This window comes from Sciurus vulgaris (assembly GCF_902686455.1).
Source record: "Sciurus vulgaris genome assembly, chromosome: 9".
In the NCBI taxonomy this organism is placed as follows: Eukaryota; Metazoa; Chordata; class Mammalia; order Rodentia; family Sciuridae; genus Sciurus; species Sciurus vulgaris.
This window is the reverse complement of record NC_136469.1, coordinates 28,764,726-28,781,814: the sequence shown is the minus strand read 5'-3', so window position 1 is coordinate 28,781,814 and position 17,089 is coordinate 28,764,726. Positions and strand designations below refer to the sequence as shown.

Genomic DNA, 17,089 nt, shown 5'->3' with positions numbered 1-17,089 from the left:
TTGTTTTACAGTTGCTGCCTAAAGCCTCATACAAACATTTTCTTGGCATTTATTACTTCCATCTCTACACTTAAGTAAATGGGTCCTTATGTGTTCATTTTAATCCACTTCAAAGAACTTCAGGAAGAACTATCAAATTTTAGAGAAAATGAGATATTCAAAATAAAGATAGTCTTTCAAAATTATGATTAAGTAAAAAAATAAACTGAGAAATATTTTATTAATCACTGATAATAGAAGTCTACCAAGGATCCCATTACCGTGGAGATTCTAGAAAACTGCAAGTGTCATTTAATGAGTATAATAAAACTTTTGTGTCCCTGAAGTACTTGTATGAATGGAAGGATTGGACCTGGCTCTCAGAAATGCCAAATTCCAAAGGGTGAAAAAATTGTCAAGTTTGCTTAGTTTTGCCCCCTAATTTGAAAGTCTATTTTGAAAATGCAAAACCAAAAAAAAATTTTATGATGAAATAGGAATTGATGTATATACTTAAAAACATTGCAAGCCTGAAGAAATGTGTGCTTCAGTTTCAATTTTAAATTAATTCTGTTCATTCTGATCACCAAGAAGTTGCTTGGAATATTAATGTAGTTAGCTTTTCTTATTTGGATGCTGGGGATTGAACCTAGTACCTTAAGTGTTCTAAGTTTATAGTACCTAGTGAACTGAACCACCACTATTTGTCCCAATACTGATGACAACTTTGATCACTTGATTAAAGTGGTAACTGCCAGGATAATATAAAGTTACTCTGTTTAATTCACAAGTGTTTTGTGTGTGTGTGGGGGGGGTAGGAGTACTTTAAAATTATCTAAATATCCTGTTCCTCAAACTGTCAATTTATTCATATAAATATGTCCTCTCTGTTCCCTACTTTATTTGATGGGTTATATTATTAGTCACTGTCATTACTTATTTTCATGCTCAGTTGTCCACAGTTGGGTTAGTGGGAATTCCTTCAGGCTGACTTCTCATGTTCTTTTGACATATCCTGTGAATCCTTGGCCATTTCCTTGCTTTCTAGAAAGGGCAAATAAATGTTTGAAGTTCATTTTGTATTTTTCTGCCACCCATCTCAAAACAACCCTTTCTTTCTTTTAGTGAACAGTATTTAGAAATCAAGAAGTGGATAGTGGGTATAAAGATGTGACCCTTTCCAGATCTTCTCAATGGTTAGAGTTGATATCTATAGGTATTTTATACAGAATAATATTAAAGTATTTGTAAAAATAAGTGCCTGCACACCTGTAATCCCAGCAGCTTGGGAGGCTGAGGCAGTAGGAGTGCAAGTTCAAAGCCAGCCTAAGCAACTTAGCAAGACCCTGTCTCAAAATAAGAAATAGATGCTTTCATTTATATGTGTTTATTTCTGTCTCTTTATTTATTGTAACCCTGAATTCATCAGCTAACGTTTATCAGGCCATTACCTCATAGTTCTTTGTTTTCTCTTCTACTTAAATGCTTTCCTCACAGTGTTTGGGCTCTGATAACTTTCCCTGAACCAAGTGCAGCCTCCAACCTAATATAGATGCTTTTCTTAATCTATTCTAATAAATCACTACCAGTTTAAGGTTTGGGAAAGAGGGACCTTATTCTTTTAAAAACAATATTTTTGTGTTTCAGTCATAATGAGAAAATAACTGATTTAAATTTGTGGCACAGAATAACATAATCTAAGAAGCTAGTCTTTTAAATACAGTAATACTTTGTGCTATAAGTTGAGAACTTTGTGGTGGGAGGAATGATGGAGGAGGTTTCCTGTGGCTTATTGCTTTGGAACCAAGCTGTAGTAGGACCCTTAATTCTTAGGTATTGACTTTTACCACAAGCACATCATTAGCATCAATGTTCAGAAGGTGTGTTTAGCTTGTATAACAGTTTTCCCTCTAGTTTATATAATCTTAAGGATATGGACTGAAAAAAATAAAGATTTCAAATAGGTATATAGCCCTTTAATTCATCTTTTAAAACAGAGTAGATTCATTGTAGTCTTGATTTTAAATGATAGTCTTTTTCTCAAGTTAGGTTTCAACCGTCTGCTGACTATAATTGTAAAATGCTTTCGATTGTAAAAAGCATCTGATTTGAGATGCTGCCATGTGGAATAATATACTTTTTGCCTTAATGAGATAGGCTGTTGTGGAAAAGTATTCTCAAGTGAGATTTCTTCTTTTTTTTTTTTTGGGTACTAGGGATTTAACTCAGGGGTGCTTTACCACTAAGTCACATTCCCAGTCCTTTTTATTTTTTTATTTTGAGACAGGGTCTCACTAAGTTGCTGAGGGTCTTGCTAAGTTGCTGAGGTAGGCTTCAAACTTGTACTCCATCTGCCTTAGCCTCTTGAGTTGCTAGATTGTAGGCATGCCACCACATTTTTGGTTCTTTTTTTTTTTTTTTTTTTTTTTTTTAATTTTGGTTCTTTTAAAATAGGCCCAGGATTACTACCTTTCTCAGCTTAATTGACTTCTGCCTGACTTCACATGCATACATATATATACACATATACACACATACACGTCTATGTACGCATATATACATGTATGTATGTGTAATTTTTTGTACGTGAACACAATACCTTTTTTAAATGTATTTATTTTTATATGGTGTTGAGGATTGAACCCAGTGCCTCATGTGTGCTAGGCAATGCTATACCACTGAGCTACAACCCCAGCCCCCACATAAAGTTTTCATCAGAGCCTTCCAACCAAAGACCACTAGGACTTTGATTGAATAAGTTGGTTTGTTACTCTTTGAAGTAAGGGAGAATGCACACTGGTGAAATGTGTGTCATCTCAGGAATGGTGTTTATCATAGGATTTGAACTTGTATTAGGTGATTTTGGTGAGGATTTAAGGAAGTCAGACTTCTGGATTGAATACTGTTAGGAAGCAAGGGTAATTCTGTGGTTAAAGATCATAACAACATACAGGAGGACATGAGTGAGAATACTACTATAATTTGTAAAGAAACAACTTTGGCTCATTATGTATATTTGATTTTTTTTTGTGACTTGGGAAGAGTTCACTTTTTCCTCTGTGTTGGAACATGGTTATAAAGTGGTATTATTTTTATGTTGATTCTTTATGGTTACTGAGTATCTTTGTCTGATGTTAATATTATTCTGTGAAATCGTTTAATTCAAAATTGTTTACATATACCAAGATCTAGCTGTGGGCTCAAATTCAGCTTCTAACAACGAACACTAGGGCTTAGCTAATGGTACCAGTCCTTAGATGTCAGAGGGCAAAATTTTTTCTTCTCATGCATTTCGACCATCTTTCTTTCTACATACTAGATGAGCATTTATTCTTTCTTCTCCCTTTTTCTGTTCACACCTCTTTTTCCTCTTTGGATGCACCCAGCATACTCATGCCTGAAGTTTAGAAGATGGATCTGAAGTATCAGACTTCTGATGGGCATGTAGATTCTAGGATTCTACTTTCAGCTTTGCATGTTCTTTTACTATTACCTTCAGGTGTTTGTGATCTTTTTTGTATATCTTGACACAGAATTGTGATAAGAGTTTAGTCTCTAACCTAATATGACTTGACCCTCTTAGAATACCACTTTAGGAATTGAAACTTTACTCCCTGAATTGCAACTACAAGCATGATATGTACATCTCCTGTACCTTGTATACTTCATATCTGTATTATACCATCCAGTTGGATTTCAGTGATTCTTTTGGTCCCTGTGTGATATAGGGGAATTTTTTACTGTATGTTCTCCCTCATACTGGCTTTAGAAAGCAGTTGGCCCGTCTGTTTCTGAGGTCCTGCTCTTAACTTAAATCGACTGGTGTTCCATTCCTATGTATCTTGATTCTTGATCAGGAACTTTATTTTTCCCTCTATTTTCTTGAGATTTGCAGAACTCTTGAAGTCTCAGCAAACTGTCTTCCACATAAGTCTCTTGACTCACTCTTTGAAGACTTGTCATAATGCATTGTTTCTATTCTAATCCATTCTGTAGCTCTGCCAGGGTTAATTTCCTGGCATCTAGTTTTCTTTTGCCATGTAAAATTTGTAAATGCAGTTATTTGTTAATAACAGAAAGAAGATGACTCATATAGGAGAAAATGGTTTGAACATTTTACACTAGAAGAGGGTAAATTGGTCATTTAACAATATAGAGTTATAAGAGTATCTATGGTTATCTGGAAGCATTGACTGGAAAGACAATATCATATGGGGAATGTTAATTTTATACAGTAGTTGAGCAAAGGAAGTGAAATAAAATAGTAGGAAATAGGTAAGGAAGTATATATCAGGTGAGAAAAATTGATCTATTAAAATATAGGAGTTGAGAATGATTAATGGAATCATTTCTATAATTCATATTGATTGAGGATCTTCTTTTGTGTTAGATTCTCCAGACTCTAGATAGAGGGATAGAAAAGATAAATGTCTGTTTTTGAAAAGTCTGTATAGTAGGAAGAAGAACATGTTAAAAATCAACTAAAATAGTGTGGCTAGGGAGAGGGAAGTGGCTGCCAGGGTATGCAATGTCTCCAGGCAGCTGAAAGCCCATTCCAGGTCTGTCGGTCCTGGGCGCATTTTCAGGAGAGTAGGTTGTCACCCATGCCTTTCCATGGAGTTTTGTTATTCCTGAATTCCTTGGCAGCAGCAATAGATCTGACAAATTGAGGTCTGCACCACACCTACTAACCAGGAATGTGGACAGGATAGATTGCTTGCCATCTGCGCACAGGGGTTCCTTCAGATGTTTTATGAGGGCATGACTTCACCTACAGATTGGAGATAGGGAAGTGGCCAGTTTTCCTCCTCCTCCTCTTCCCCAACACATTCTTACAAGTCCTTCTTCTAGTTCACCTTCAGGAACAACAAGCCTTCCTAGGTACTGATTGGTGTTAAACCCCAACACTGGGTTTATTATCAAGACCCTGACTCACAAGAAAATAAAAAAGTGCTGGGGATATAGTTCAGTGGTAGAGCACTTGCCCAGCATGAGCAAGACCTTGGGTTCAAAGTACCACCAAATAAATAAACAAACAAATAAATAAAAACAATGCAGCAACTGCTGCAAATTATTTACTCGTATGACAGAGTTCAAATGAGAGTGTAAATTCTGCTTGAATCATTTAAGAAAGGTTTCTTAGGTGTTCGTTGGTTGGTTGACAGACTAGACTCATAAGCAATCAGAATATAGCAGAAGTTAATCTGATGACTGAAGAAAGACAGTTTTTAGGTAATAGAGGTATAAATTTGTGATAGTCAATTTTTTGTTGCTCTGACCAAAATACCTGACTAGAACAGCCAGGAGGATGAAAAGTTACTTTGGGCTCACAGTTTCAGAGGTTCAGTCCATGGTTAATTGACTTCATTGCTCTAGGTATAAGATGAGACAGAACATCATGGCAGAAGGGCATGGCGGAGGAAAGTAGTTCATCTCATAGCAGCCAGGAAGCAGAGAACAAGAGAGAGAGCATGTATGTGTGAGAAGCCAGGGACAAAATATAGAATGGCACACCTCTAGTGACCTACTTTCTCCAGCCATGCCTCAACTACCTGTAGTTACCCCCAGTGATTCATTTAAATTATCAATCCATGCCAGGTATGGTGGTGCATGCCTGCAGTCCCAGTGACTTGGTAGGTTGAGGGAGGAGGATAGCAGGTTGAAGATCAGCCTCAGCAACTTAGTGAGACCCTGTCCCAAAACAAAATATAAGAAGGACTGGAGAGGTAGCTCAGTAGTAAACATCCTTGGGCTCAATCTCCAGTATAAATAATAAATAATCAAATAGACATACCCATGTATTGGATTACAGCTCTCATAATCTGATCATTTTACCTTTGAACAGTCATGTACAGGTTTTTGGGCCACACCTTATATATATATCCAAACAACTTTTTGTTTACCTTTCAGACCATAAATAGAAAGATTGCTTAGCCTGATAATTTATATGGTCACCGAGATTTGTATATGAAAGGATTCAAGAAAAAAATTGTTAGACTTTAATGTTATCCAAATAGTTATGGATGTTTTAAAAATGCATTGTAACATAATTGTTATTGATTGGTATGACACCCTGTTTGTTTGAATCCTTGTGTCTAAAACCTGAAAATTCCTGTTATTGCTTATTTTTCTTTTGTAGGTAGTAGATCATCTAATGCAAAATTGCCCTCAGTTCCAACAGTTGGTTCAGTTCCACAAGACCCTGTTTCAAATATGAGGTATTTAAACTATTAAGTTGGCTATTTTGATTTATGCCTTTGGATGACATTTTAAACTATTTAGCTATGCTTATTTTTCCTTCTTTCCATCCTCCTTCCTTTCCTCCCTTCCTCCCTTATCTCCTCTCTCCCTTCCAACATATATCTCTCCCTCCCTTTCAATGTACATGACATTTTAAACATTTTTTTAATTTAAAATTTTTTTTTCATATACAACATTTAGAGGCTTGGGGATATTTTAGAAGTTCATTTTATTTCAAAAAATTATAAGATGTAAAATGTTCATGAGACATGACCACCATTTAGGTCATTATGTGACTTAAAAGAAAATGTTCCCTTTTTTTATTTGTGATGCTGGGATGGAACCAGGGCCCTGTGCATAGGGCAAGAGCTCTACCACTGAACTATACCCCCAGCCCAAGAAAGTGCTCTTCACTGATGAGTTAGGACTTTTCATTGGAACAGATGCTTAGAATGATTGTTAACCAGGTTGTTTGTCAGGGCTCAAGGTGCCAAGGCAGATTAGTAGGACAACTACTATGCATGGCAAAAATGCCTGTGTAGGTAATTTTTAATTTTTGCATAATTTTATATTTCTGTGGAAAAACATTTCATTTTAAAAACAAGAAATTTGATAAATTTTATTGATAATTTGAGTTACTTAACATCTTTCCATTAGTATTACAGAGAGACTGGAACATGCTTTAGAAAAGGCAGCTCCTCTTCTACGAGAGATTTTTGTGGATTTTGCACCTTTTCTTTCTCGAACTCTTTTGGGTAGCCATGGGCAAGAACTGCTTATAGAAGGAACAAGTAGGTGGTTTTTTTCTTTCATTTATATTGATTTATATTTGAAGGTTAAAAACTTAAGTGAATGATAAGAAATGCATGTATTTTCAGTCTTCGACAAGGCTTCTCTACAGTCTGTATCTTTAGAAGACTGTACTATGTGTTTACATTCAGATCTGGTGTAGATTTTTCATTGGTGATCTCAGTTAAGTAGAACATTATGTGTTGAACCAAATAACTAAGAGATTTTTATTTTGATTCTTTATAATTAGCCATGAGTGTAGAGATTTGGAGAGACTAGTGTCACAGGGTTTTACTTGAACTTAAGATCCATATAAACAACAGTGTATTGCCACATGTTAGGATTGTATAATATGTTTTTAGTTTTTATTAGTAGGATTCTATGTTACAAATAAAAAGAGATAACAGTAGTATTTTACTCTGCCCTACTTACATCATGCATAAATTGCTAGATTTCTTCTAATACTTTGAGATTGCATCAAACTAGATAGCATACAGAAGTAGATTGCTGAGGGTATTGGAGACCAAGTTATTTATGGAATGGATGAAGAATTACAGTTACTTATTTATTTACTTTTTTGCATGTGGCATTTACATGTAGTGAGTGTCTTCAGATACTACAGAGGATGACTCAAAGTGAAAGACTTACTCTGAATTTCTTTAAGCATCATATATCAATTCAGCAGAGGACAGTTTTTCAAATAATTAAGTCTATTTAACTGACTCACTTTGAAATACCCGTCTTCATCCCCAAACTAAGAAATTTTAAGGAGAAGCTAGAGAACTTAAATCAGTGGTGATACAGAATTAACTTTTGTGTCCAAAAGTGTTAGGACTAGATGATTACTCACTCTGTCTTGGCTTTGTCCATGTCTTTATTGTTTAGGATAAAACACTTGTATTCTACTCAAGCTTATAGATCCTAGAAAAACGCTCCCAATCTCTACCTCAGTGTTTTAAAAATACCATTATATAGCTTTAGTTATTGTATATTTATATTTGTTGTATAACAGTAGATAGATGAACCCCTAAGTAAAATTTTTTGTGTGTGGAAAAACCCTTTTGCAGAAATATGGAAGGATATAACAAATGCAATACTTAGGCATGGTAATAGTTTAAGATAGCTATATTTCAGTGTTAACTATAGGATATCAGTACTTCATTTGACTCTTAAAATATCTGTATTTACGTGTAAGTGTTTAGTTTAGAATTTCATCTCTGCTATAGATGTATATGGAGTTGGTGGTGAATAATTTTATTTCCATAGAGTAAAAAAGTTGCAGTAAATTTATTTGAAAAACAAAGTTCTGATTTTAGAAATATTTAATCTCTGAATGGCAATTTACTTTGATATATTCTAGAATATAATTTATTTAACCATGGACTATTTGATGAAGTTATAAAGGACTTTTATTCAATAAGTAATAAAATTTGAAAAGACCTGAATTCAAAATAGAACAGTGTATATTATAGGACTTTTCCATAATTTGTATTTCATGTAACAAACATCTGTTTTTTTAAAGTGGTATGGGACAACTTATGAACTATATTCTTTAGTCCCAAAATTATACATTTGTTCATTTTTTAACATTATGTTTTGTTTTTGTTTTTCTTAATACTTTATTTTTTACAACTTTATTTTTTATTTATGTATTTTTTTCTGTGGTGCTGAGGATTGAACCCAGTGCCTCACACATGCTAGGCAAGTGCTCTACCACTGAGTCACAATCCCAGCCCTGCATTTGTTCTTGTAGTACCAATATCCTTTAGTCAGGGAGCTTAGTGTTAAGAGGTCTAATATCAGCTCTATCATATCCTCTGAAGCCCTTTCTCACTTATAATTGAGCATATTCTCTACCCCACTAACTGCTCCTTCCTCCCATATGCCCCACATTAATTGTTCAAATCAAAATATGAAAGGTTATCTGAAGTTTTACTAGCAATGGTATTCTGAGCATTCAGCTCAATGATCAGGGGATATATGTTTTCCTGAATATTTATATCAACCTGGTTGCAGATATCAACCTTTTCCTGATGTACTAATCTTTAGTCTTGGGAAATAAGACTGAAATAAATAAATCAATCTATATGCAGATCCAATTTTTCCTGAAGTATATAGGTATTAAAATAGCCTATAAGCATGGTTGAAGAGAGAAAACACTTAAACATCTTTCTAATTTTGGATAGCCCAGAATTCTTTTTATCCCTTTTGTTCATTGTATGAGCAAATTTAAAAGGACCCAGATCAGGACCCAATGGTAGAAATTATGGCTCCTTTAGATTAGTGCAGTAATGATGAATGATGTAATTGTAGAAAGTTCTGAATTTATTTGCTAATATAATCATTTTTGATGTTGGAGCAAAACTGAACTTCTTGTATCTTGGTGACATTTTATGAACAGTGACAGAGTTTGAGACCAGCAGAGGGCTGCACTAGCAGTGAGAGATGAAACATTGTTCTGCCCTTGTCTTTTGGCCTTGGCAGCATTAGCCTGAGAAGCTTATGTTCATCTTAGCCCTACAGAAACCATACTTTAATTAATGTATTACCTGCTTACCTAAAGCAACATAAAGATGTTCTGCAGCTGATTTTTGTTCCAGTGCTCACATTGTGATCATCATTTCTAACAACAATAAAATGGTTGTGTCTTTTATAAAAAACGAAGGGGTGAACATCCTGTTTAATCTGAATGCAATTTGTAAAGCTTCAAAATGCCAACATATGCTATCACTGCACTATAGGCATTATTACTAAAAGGGAAGAAGAAATAAAGAGCACAAAGATAAGAGAAAGGGAACGAACAGGATACCTGGAAGAGCTTTACTGGGGAGGAGGGAGAAAAGGGTAATGTTATTGGGTTCTTAAGTGCCATTGGAAAAAAAAAATGTTTTAGCTATCATACCCTGAAACCTAAGCTTGTGTTTGCTCAAAAAAATGTAGAATTAACAATTTTAATATTTCTGATCATTAGTAATATGATTTAGTAATTTAGTCTTTTAAATTATTGGTATTTTTTAAGATACTGGTTATATAATGTTCTTTAAATGATTTTATTGGTAATTAAAACTGAAGAGTTCTTTAGATGGGTGTTATCCACATAAAAGTTCCTACCCAAATTGAAACACTAAAGAGAAAATGTAAATGAATTAATTTATAAGAAATCACGAATACATAACAGACAACGGCTTGCATTTCTGTTAAGGTTTAGTGTGAGGTCAGAGGTCAAGGTACTAATAAGAGTGTTTGGGATGTCTGCTGCCATGAAACAAAATGGAAACTTGATTGATAGCTGGAGGGTTGAAGGGAGAGAGTGTGGTGGAGAAAGCAAAGGTCAGAGAGCCATTTCCCTTCTCTGCATGTATAACGATCAACTCTCTCCAAAACAAAATGTAGATGATATTGATCAATATGGCATATGTTGTCCACATTTCCATGAGTATTGTGAAATGTCATTATATATGAGGTTATAATAAATGTTTTAGTATTTTGAAAGTTGATATAATTTACAAAAATAGTGGCAATTGTAAGACCATATTTACGTAATCACACTATTGTGTACAGGTATGGTTCTTTGCACGATGTTAATGTTTTATTTTAAAAACCATTTTGGACAGAATTGTATAACAAACAAATCAGTCTTGTATTTGTTTTTTTTTTTTTTTTAACTTTGTCATTAAAAAACATTCTCTTTAAAATAGGTCTGGTTTGCATGAAGTCTAGTAGTTCAGTTGTGGAGTTGGTTATGCTACTGTGTTCTCAGGTGAGTACAAGAATAAATGTTGAACTAAAAGTGAATTTTTTTACATGAATTTCTTTTGACAAGGAAGTTATATTTGCATTATCACTAGGTTTTACAATAACAATGTTTTGAATTTTCTGTTTTTTCTATTTTATCATCTTAAAAGTATTAGTTCTTTCATACTAGCAGATTATTTTGAAATAAGTACCAAAAGGTAGTAGATAAATGAGAAACAAAAGCTTTTAGAGTCACGTTAAAAATGTCCAGATCAAATGATTTTGAAGTGACTGTTTCTCTGCTTTGTATTTTAAGGTTATAGAAACAGATTTATTTCTATACTTTGTGGAGTGCCACTCTGATTCCACTGGGAATCATGGGTTTACTTCCTTTTTGTGCAGAGGTTATAAAATGAGTGATAAATAATTTTGAATCCTTGTCATTGCTAATTATTTTTGACATACACATTAGACTTGGGAAAACATCAACAAAAATGTTGCAGCCATCATAATATGATGTGGAAAAAAATTCCCAATAGCAAAATAACTGTGTTCAGAAATGTGAAACTTTTTAATGATTTTAAAAATTTGTGTAAAAATCATGTATCCTGTGCTGGTTTGTTTTCTGTTTTGCAGTTAACCAGATGAATGTTTTTATTGAGAGTTTTCTTTGTAGTCTTTTAAAATGATATCTTGCTGGTAGTAAATTCCCCTACTTAAAACTTTAAAAAAGCCTTTTTTAATAGGAAGGGTATTGGTCTAGAGGTCAAGGGTTTTGACCCATTTCAACACCTTTGACCTTCATTTACAACTCTCATGGTTTACTTGCCTAATGAATAAGGATAATGCAAAATTAATGTTTCTTTGTATCGATTTATTCATTTTAGTGCCTATATTACCAAATTTATTTAGACTGTGCTGATAGACATTTCATGAATACAAATTAAAGAATCATAGAAGGTGTGAAAAATCAATGCTATGCTTTATCAATAAAGTGCAATAAGAAGAATTACTTCTAGAGATTATACCTAATAGGTTTTCCTAATGAACTTGTGAGGAGTAGTTATATTTGTTAGTGGGCTTATTATTCTTAGATTTAGTAAGACTCATGTTTGTATAATTTACTCTTCTTCAGAAAAGTTCATTTCTTCAAAAGTCAACTAAATAAAACTTTTCATTAAGCCAACTGTTTTGAAATAATTAATTATTTCTTGAATGGCAATTGCCATATACCATTCTGATTACATATATGAAATTATCCTTATTTTTAGGAAGCATTTATTTACAGCTTTTTTTTTTTCAAAAGAATATGACTTTGTTGTTTATAATGACATAGTTTCATAAATGAATTTCAGTAGCAAAGTTTAATTTTCTAGTTTAGGATTGAATATATTTTTGGTACATGAAAGTTATTTCAGACATGGTATTATGTATTTAAATGTTAAAAGCTACAAAGGTAAAGAATGGCATATTTTAACACAGCTATTTGTCATGTGTGCCTCAGTACTGTTAATACCCAATTAAATGGTATATAAAGATCACTTAGTAGAATAAGTTTTAAAAGCCAGAAATTCTCAAGGTTTTTTGTTTGAATAACATTCATTACTGGGTATTTGAAGTCGCTAGCATTTTTTATGAGTTCTTCAAAAGTTCCATGGCATCTCTACAAGATGTAGCACAGTGTGAAAAATGATGTGAAAAATGAAGCCAGAATTAGCTCCAGATGTATACAGATTGTTCCAGGGTGATAATTACATTTTTCACTTTGAATTTTCCTAATTCAAAGAGGTCAACTTGGTAATCACAAAAGTGATTTATTTTGTTAAGAAGTGAACTGTCTTTTTCTACATGAAAGCTTCAGAGATATGAAATTGAATTTCAAGTCGACATTTTGCAGATACTGGGTGGGGATGTTTTGAGTTTGATTGATAATTTTTTTTAGCCTGAGATAGGGTGGGAAGTAAAAAGCTACCATCTTGCTAAAATTTTAATTAATTTTTTAAGAGGAGATGGAGAGGATTGAGTGCCAAAGATCGAAAGATCAGGTCAAAAACTTCTTTTTAATCACATAAATAATGGGATATGCTTATGAACTTAACATCTGCAAATTTGATTTAGAACATTACAAATTAGTTGGTGTTAATTTCATGACAATCAGCCATGTTCTGATTATTTTCTTGAATCCCTTCAAAACTTACTTTCCTTTTGCATTTTTTGAACAAGGTGTTTAATCACATTTTATTACGAACAAAAATTAGAGCCTAAATTTCAGAAATGAGGAAATGATCACATTTGGTTTGTTGACAGGAAGACCAAACAGATCACTATATATTTCTTTAAAGCTTCAACTACCTTTATGTTTTTCCATGTTCATTTCATTCATTGTTGATTAGAATTTTATATTTTATCTTATTTACATTTTAGTACCAAAATATTCCTGTTTAGAATTGAAAATTGTCTGAAAACACTTAGCATTGTATTTTTGAGTAAAATTAATTTATATTTCAGGTTTACTAAACTAGATTTATTCATATGTCGAATCTTGTGTAAAATAAGATCTAAGCTCCAAAGATTCTTTAAGTTAAATACCATTATTTCTCAAAATAAAATTGCATACATTCTTTAGGAGACCATGTTCTCTGATACACAGAAAAAAGTTAAACAAGTTCTCAACGATATTTCAGATTTAGTTTGTCACAAGCATGTAACTAATTTGTGCCCCATATTTGCTATGAATGTATGTATAAACCTGGTGAAATCTATATGAATTTAAAGAAAATGTTAAACAAATGTTTCAAGTAACATTACTCCAGTGTTGTATAAAATATTTGAATCTTGTTCATTTGACATTAATATCATTTTTGAAAGAATTGACATTGCATTCAAGGCCACTTTATAAAAGCGTTGTGTTGCTCATCCTAATTCAGTCTGACATACATTCCAATAACACTACCTCCCTTCTTGGGTTTAAAGCTAAATTTATGACTGTGCATTGTGAAGTGCATCATTTAAAAATGGTTTCAACCCAAAACATCTAATAAATAAATAATGTGTATGGCTACTCAGTAGTAGACTTTCTAGACTAGAAATCATTCCATCGGATACTCAACAGTCCACTATCGGAGAGGGCTGTCAGATAAATCTTGTGGTAGCTGCATTCATGTCCTGTAAATCACATATTATTGTCTGAGCCTTCTGCCAGGTCATCTATTCTTTTCCCATTTATCAGAAATGCATACAGTATATAGAAAAACTAGAAGCACCATGTAGTCTGTCCTGGCATCCTGAGTAATTAATTAAGAGCAAAAGGTAATTTAAAATGCTATCTTAGTCTGATTTTTCTTTCAAAAAATTTTAAATCACAGCATGTAGATTGTTGGTGTTTAAGGAAACATTGTCTTTACCTGAAGGTATTGGTATAAGACTGAGTCATTTCTAACTTAAATGTTTCTTTCTTTCTGTACCTCTGGACTATTAATTTAAAATTATAATATTCATAATAAGAATCAGCACCATTCTTATGTTAGTTTTGTGTTTGATTTTTTTATCATGTAACATACCTTTTTTTACTTCATACTTTTTTTTTAATCTTTTGTATTTGAGTTTGTCCTTTCTGAATATATGACATTAATGCTATGACTTTTGCCTTTTTATTTCATGAACTTTTCATAGTTGTGATGGGTAGTTGATTATGAGTAAGTAATTAAAATACACACACACACACACACACACACACACACACACACACATACACACACACGCGCACACACACACACAATCTATTGTTAGGTCTCTTACTGCTTATATGTCATTTCTTACCATGCATAAAGTTACCCAAATGTGCCATTTTATTTCTGAGTGTGGGCACATGCCTTTTCTTTCCCTAAAATACTCCCTTTTCAAATTTGGTAATTCTTTAATTGTTGCCTTCTTAGCATTAGGAACACAGCTTAATTATTTCTTTCTCAGAGATCTGCATGGCATTTCTTTTATGAATGTTTTCATTTCATTGCATCCATCATAGAATTTACCAGGAGTTGTAAATATATCTGTGCTAATATGTTTCTTTTACTGTTAGTCTTACTCTCTGCATGCCAGGCTCTGGGAAGGTAACAACTATTTCTGTTTTGCCATTAAAATATACCTAATACCAGATTAGTCTTTGTCACTTGAAAGCTGCTTAATCAATATTTATGGGAAAAATCATTCAACTTCTAGCAAAATTGCAGTCTTTTCTGAACAGTGTTTCTTGACTTGCCTCTTTCCCACAGTTCTATGCCTCATTGTGGTATCATGCAATACACTCACTGATCCATCTCATTGTAATTTCATTATGTACTTTAATTGCCCATGGGTTTTTTTTTTTTTTTTTTTGTCTCCCATTTAGACTATAAATTTTTTGAAGGCAAGCACTTTTCATTTTCAATTCCATTTCCAATGTTCCATCTCCAATATTGCTCACACATGTTTATATAATTGTACAATTAATAAATGAATGGCAACATGAGTCATAAATCATCATAAGTTGGACTTTGACTTTTTGATCTTTTTTCCATTTTTTATTGGTGTATTATAGTTGTACATAATAGTGGGATTTGTTAGTACATATTTGTACATGCACACAGTATAACAGTACAAGTTGGCCAGTATCATCTTTTGGTCTTTTTCATTATGAAATATTCCATTATTTTTTGATATTAATTACTTTTTATATTAAGTCCCCATTTTTATTAGGTCGATTATTTTGTCATTACTAAATACTCTAGTTGTGTTCATTTATAAATGGGGTCTTTGTTTTTTACATTTTCCTTTGACTTAGACTCACCTCTTTTTAAAACATCGACTAGATTGAGGCCTAATTTATATGCAAGAAATGTGTGCACATTTTTAAAAGTGTACAGTTCAATGAATTTTGACATATTCATAACTATGGACAGCCATTTTAATCCAGGAAGTTTGCCTGTGCCCCTTTGCAATCATTCCCTACCTGGGTCACCTCAATTGCCTCTGGTTTGATTTCTATTACTGTGGATTAGTTTCACTTACTGTAAAACTTCATATAAAAGAAGATTTCTTTCTTTCAGCTGGGTCCTTAGATAGTCACAGAGTGGGGGTACACTTCAAATTTTTACATCGATCCTCAGCACCACATAAAAATAAATAAATAAAAGGTATTGTATCCATCTACAACTTCAAAAAAAGAGAAATCATTGAGACAGTAAAACAAAGGATTATTTTTTGCTACCTACAAAATCGGAATTTTGACTATAAGTTGCTTAGTGGAAGAAGAATGTTTTTCACCTATGAATAAATTCTATTCATGAGGCTTTTGTACAGCGTTGCGGTGGGACCATTAGCTGTATTTTAAATAATTGTCCATTTTTACTGTTAGACTCAGTTCAAATGCTTTCTCTAGTAAGGAGCTTTGTGTGACTCTCCTTGTCCTGACTTGAGGCACCCTCTTATGCCTGCTGTGGTAGTATGTTTTCACTTATTTAGCAAACCTATGTCATGGTTTTAAGTCTAGCCCCTGCCCTTAAGGAAACTACTATTACTTGCAAGATACAAGTAATTAGTAGGAAAGACTGTAAATAAAATTTTATAAGGATTGAAAAATGAAACACCTGGGCAGGGAACTGTGTTAGGGATGGAGCACAAAACTAGTTATCAGTCCTTATTTGATAGTTTGTTTTTCTTCATTTGCAGATATTTTTTAGAGTTCATCCCAACAAACTCACACATGCATTGATTCGATTTCAGTTCAGGATCCCCACTTACCCTTCCTCTTTCCCTTCCTGTCCTCCCTCCCCTCTCTCATATTCCTTCCTTTACTGTACTGAACTTCTTTGGCTTGTCTATTTATATTTGATTGGTTCTTTCTACCTGTGCATAAAGGTGTAGTTCCCTGTGGTATATTTATATATGTATATAACATGATTTTTTAAGAATTCATTTTTCATTGTCTCTTCTTACTCCTCCCTCCACTCTGCTTCTCAATCTCCTTCTTCTACATTACCGATCTTCCCTTTATCTTAATGTTATCCTTCTCTCCCTGTTTCCTTTATTTTATGAGTTAATCATTTTAGTCTACTAAAATGACTTTAGTCAATTTTTTTCTGGGTTCTCTCTCTTTGTATAATTTCCTCAGGGTCAACAAATATTACAGTTCCTAAAGGATTTCCTCTACTCTGTCCAGTGTCTATAACTTTCCTTTGTTTGAATTCTGGTAGCAATGTGCCTTCTTGATAAATTTTCACACTCTGACTTTTCCAATGCAGTTATTTCCAGAGTGTGTACTATGTGATGATAATGTATGTTCTGTGAAGAAAGCATACAGTATTAAATA

General features: G+C 33.3%; 1 protein-coding gene across 4 annotated transcripts in view; it reads left to right on the top strand.

The window, feature by feature from the left end:
• Positions 1 to 17,089, top strand: part of LRBA (LPS responsive beige-like anchor protein) — a 723,813-nt gene that overhangs the window by 226,754 nt on the left and 479,970 nt on the right. For all 4 annotated transcript variants that reach the window (XM_079154183.1, XM_079154182.1, XM_079154184.1 and 1 more), the window contains exons 32-34: positions 6,119 to 6,197; positions 6,877 to 7,010; positions 10,707 to 10,768. In XM_079154183.1, the coding sequence (XP_079010309.1) occupies positions 6,119 to 6,197; positions 6,877 to 7,010; positions 10,707 to 10,768 (275 nt within the window). The remainder of the gene's footprint in view (positions 1 to 6,118; positions 6,198 to 6,876; positions 7,011 to 10,706; positions 10,769 to 17,089) is intronic.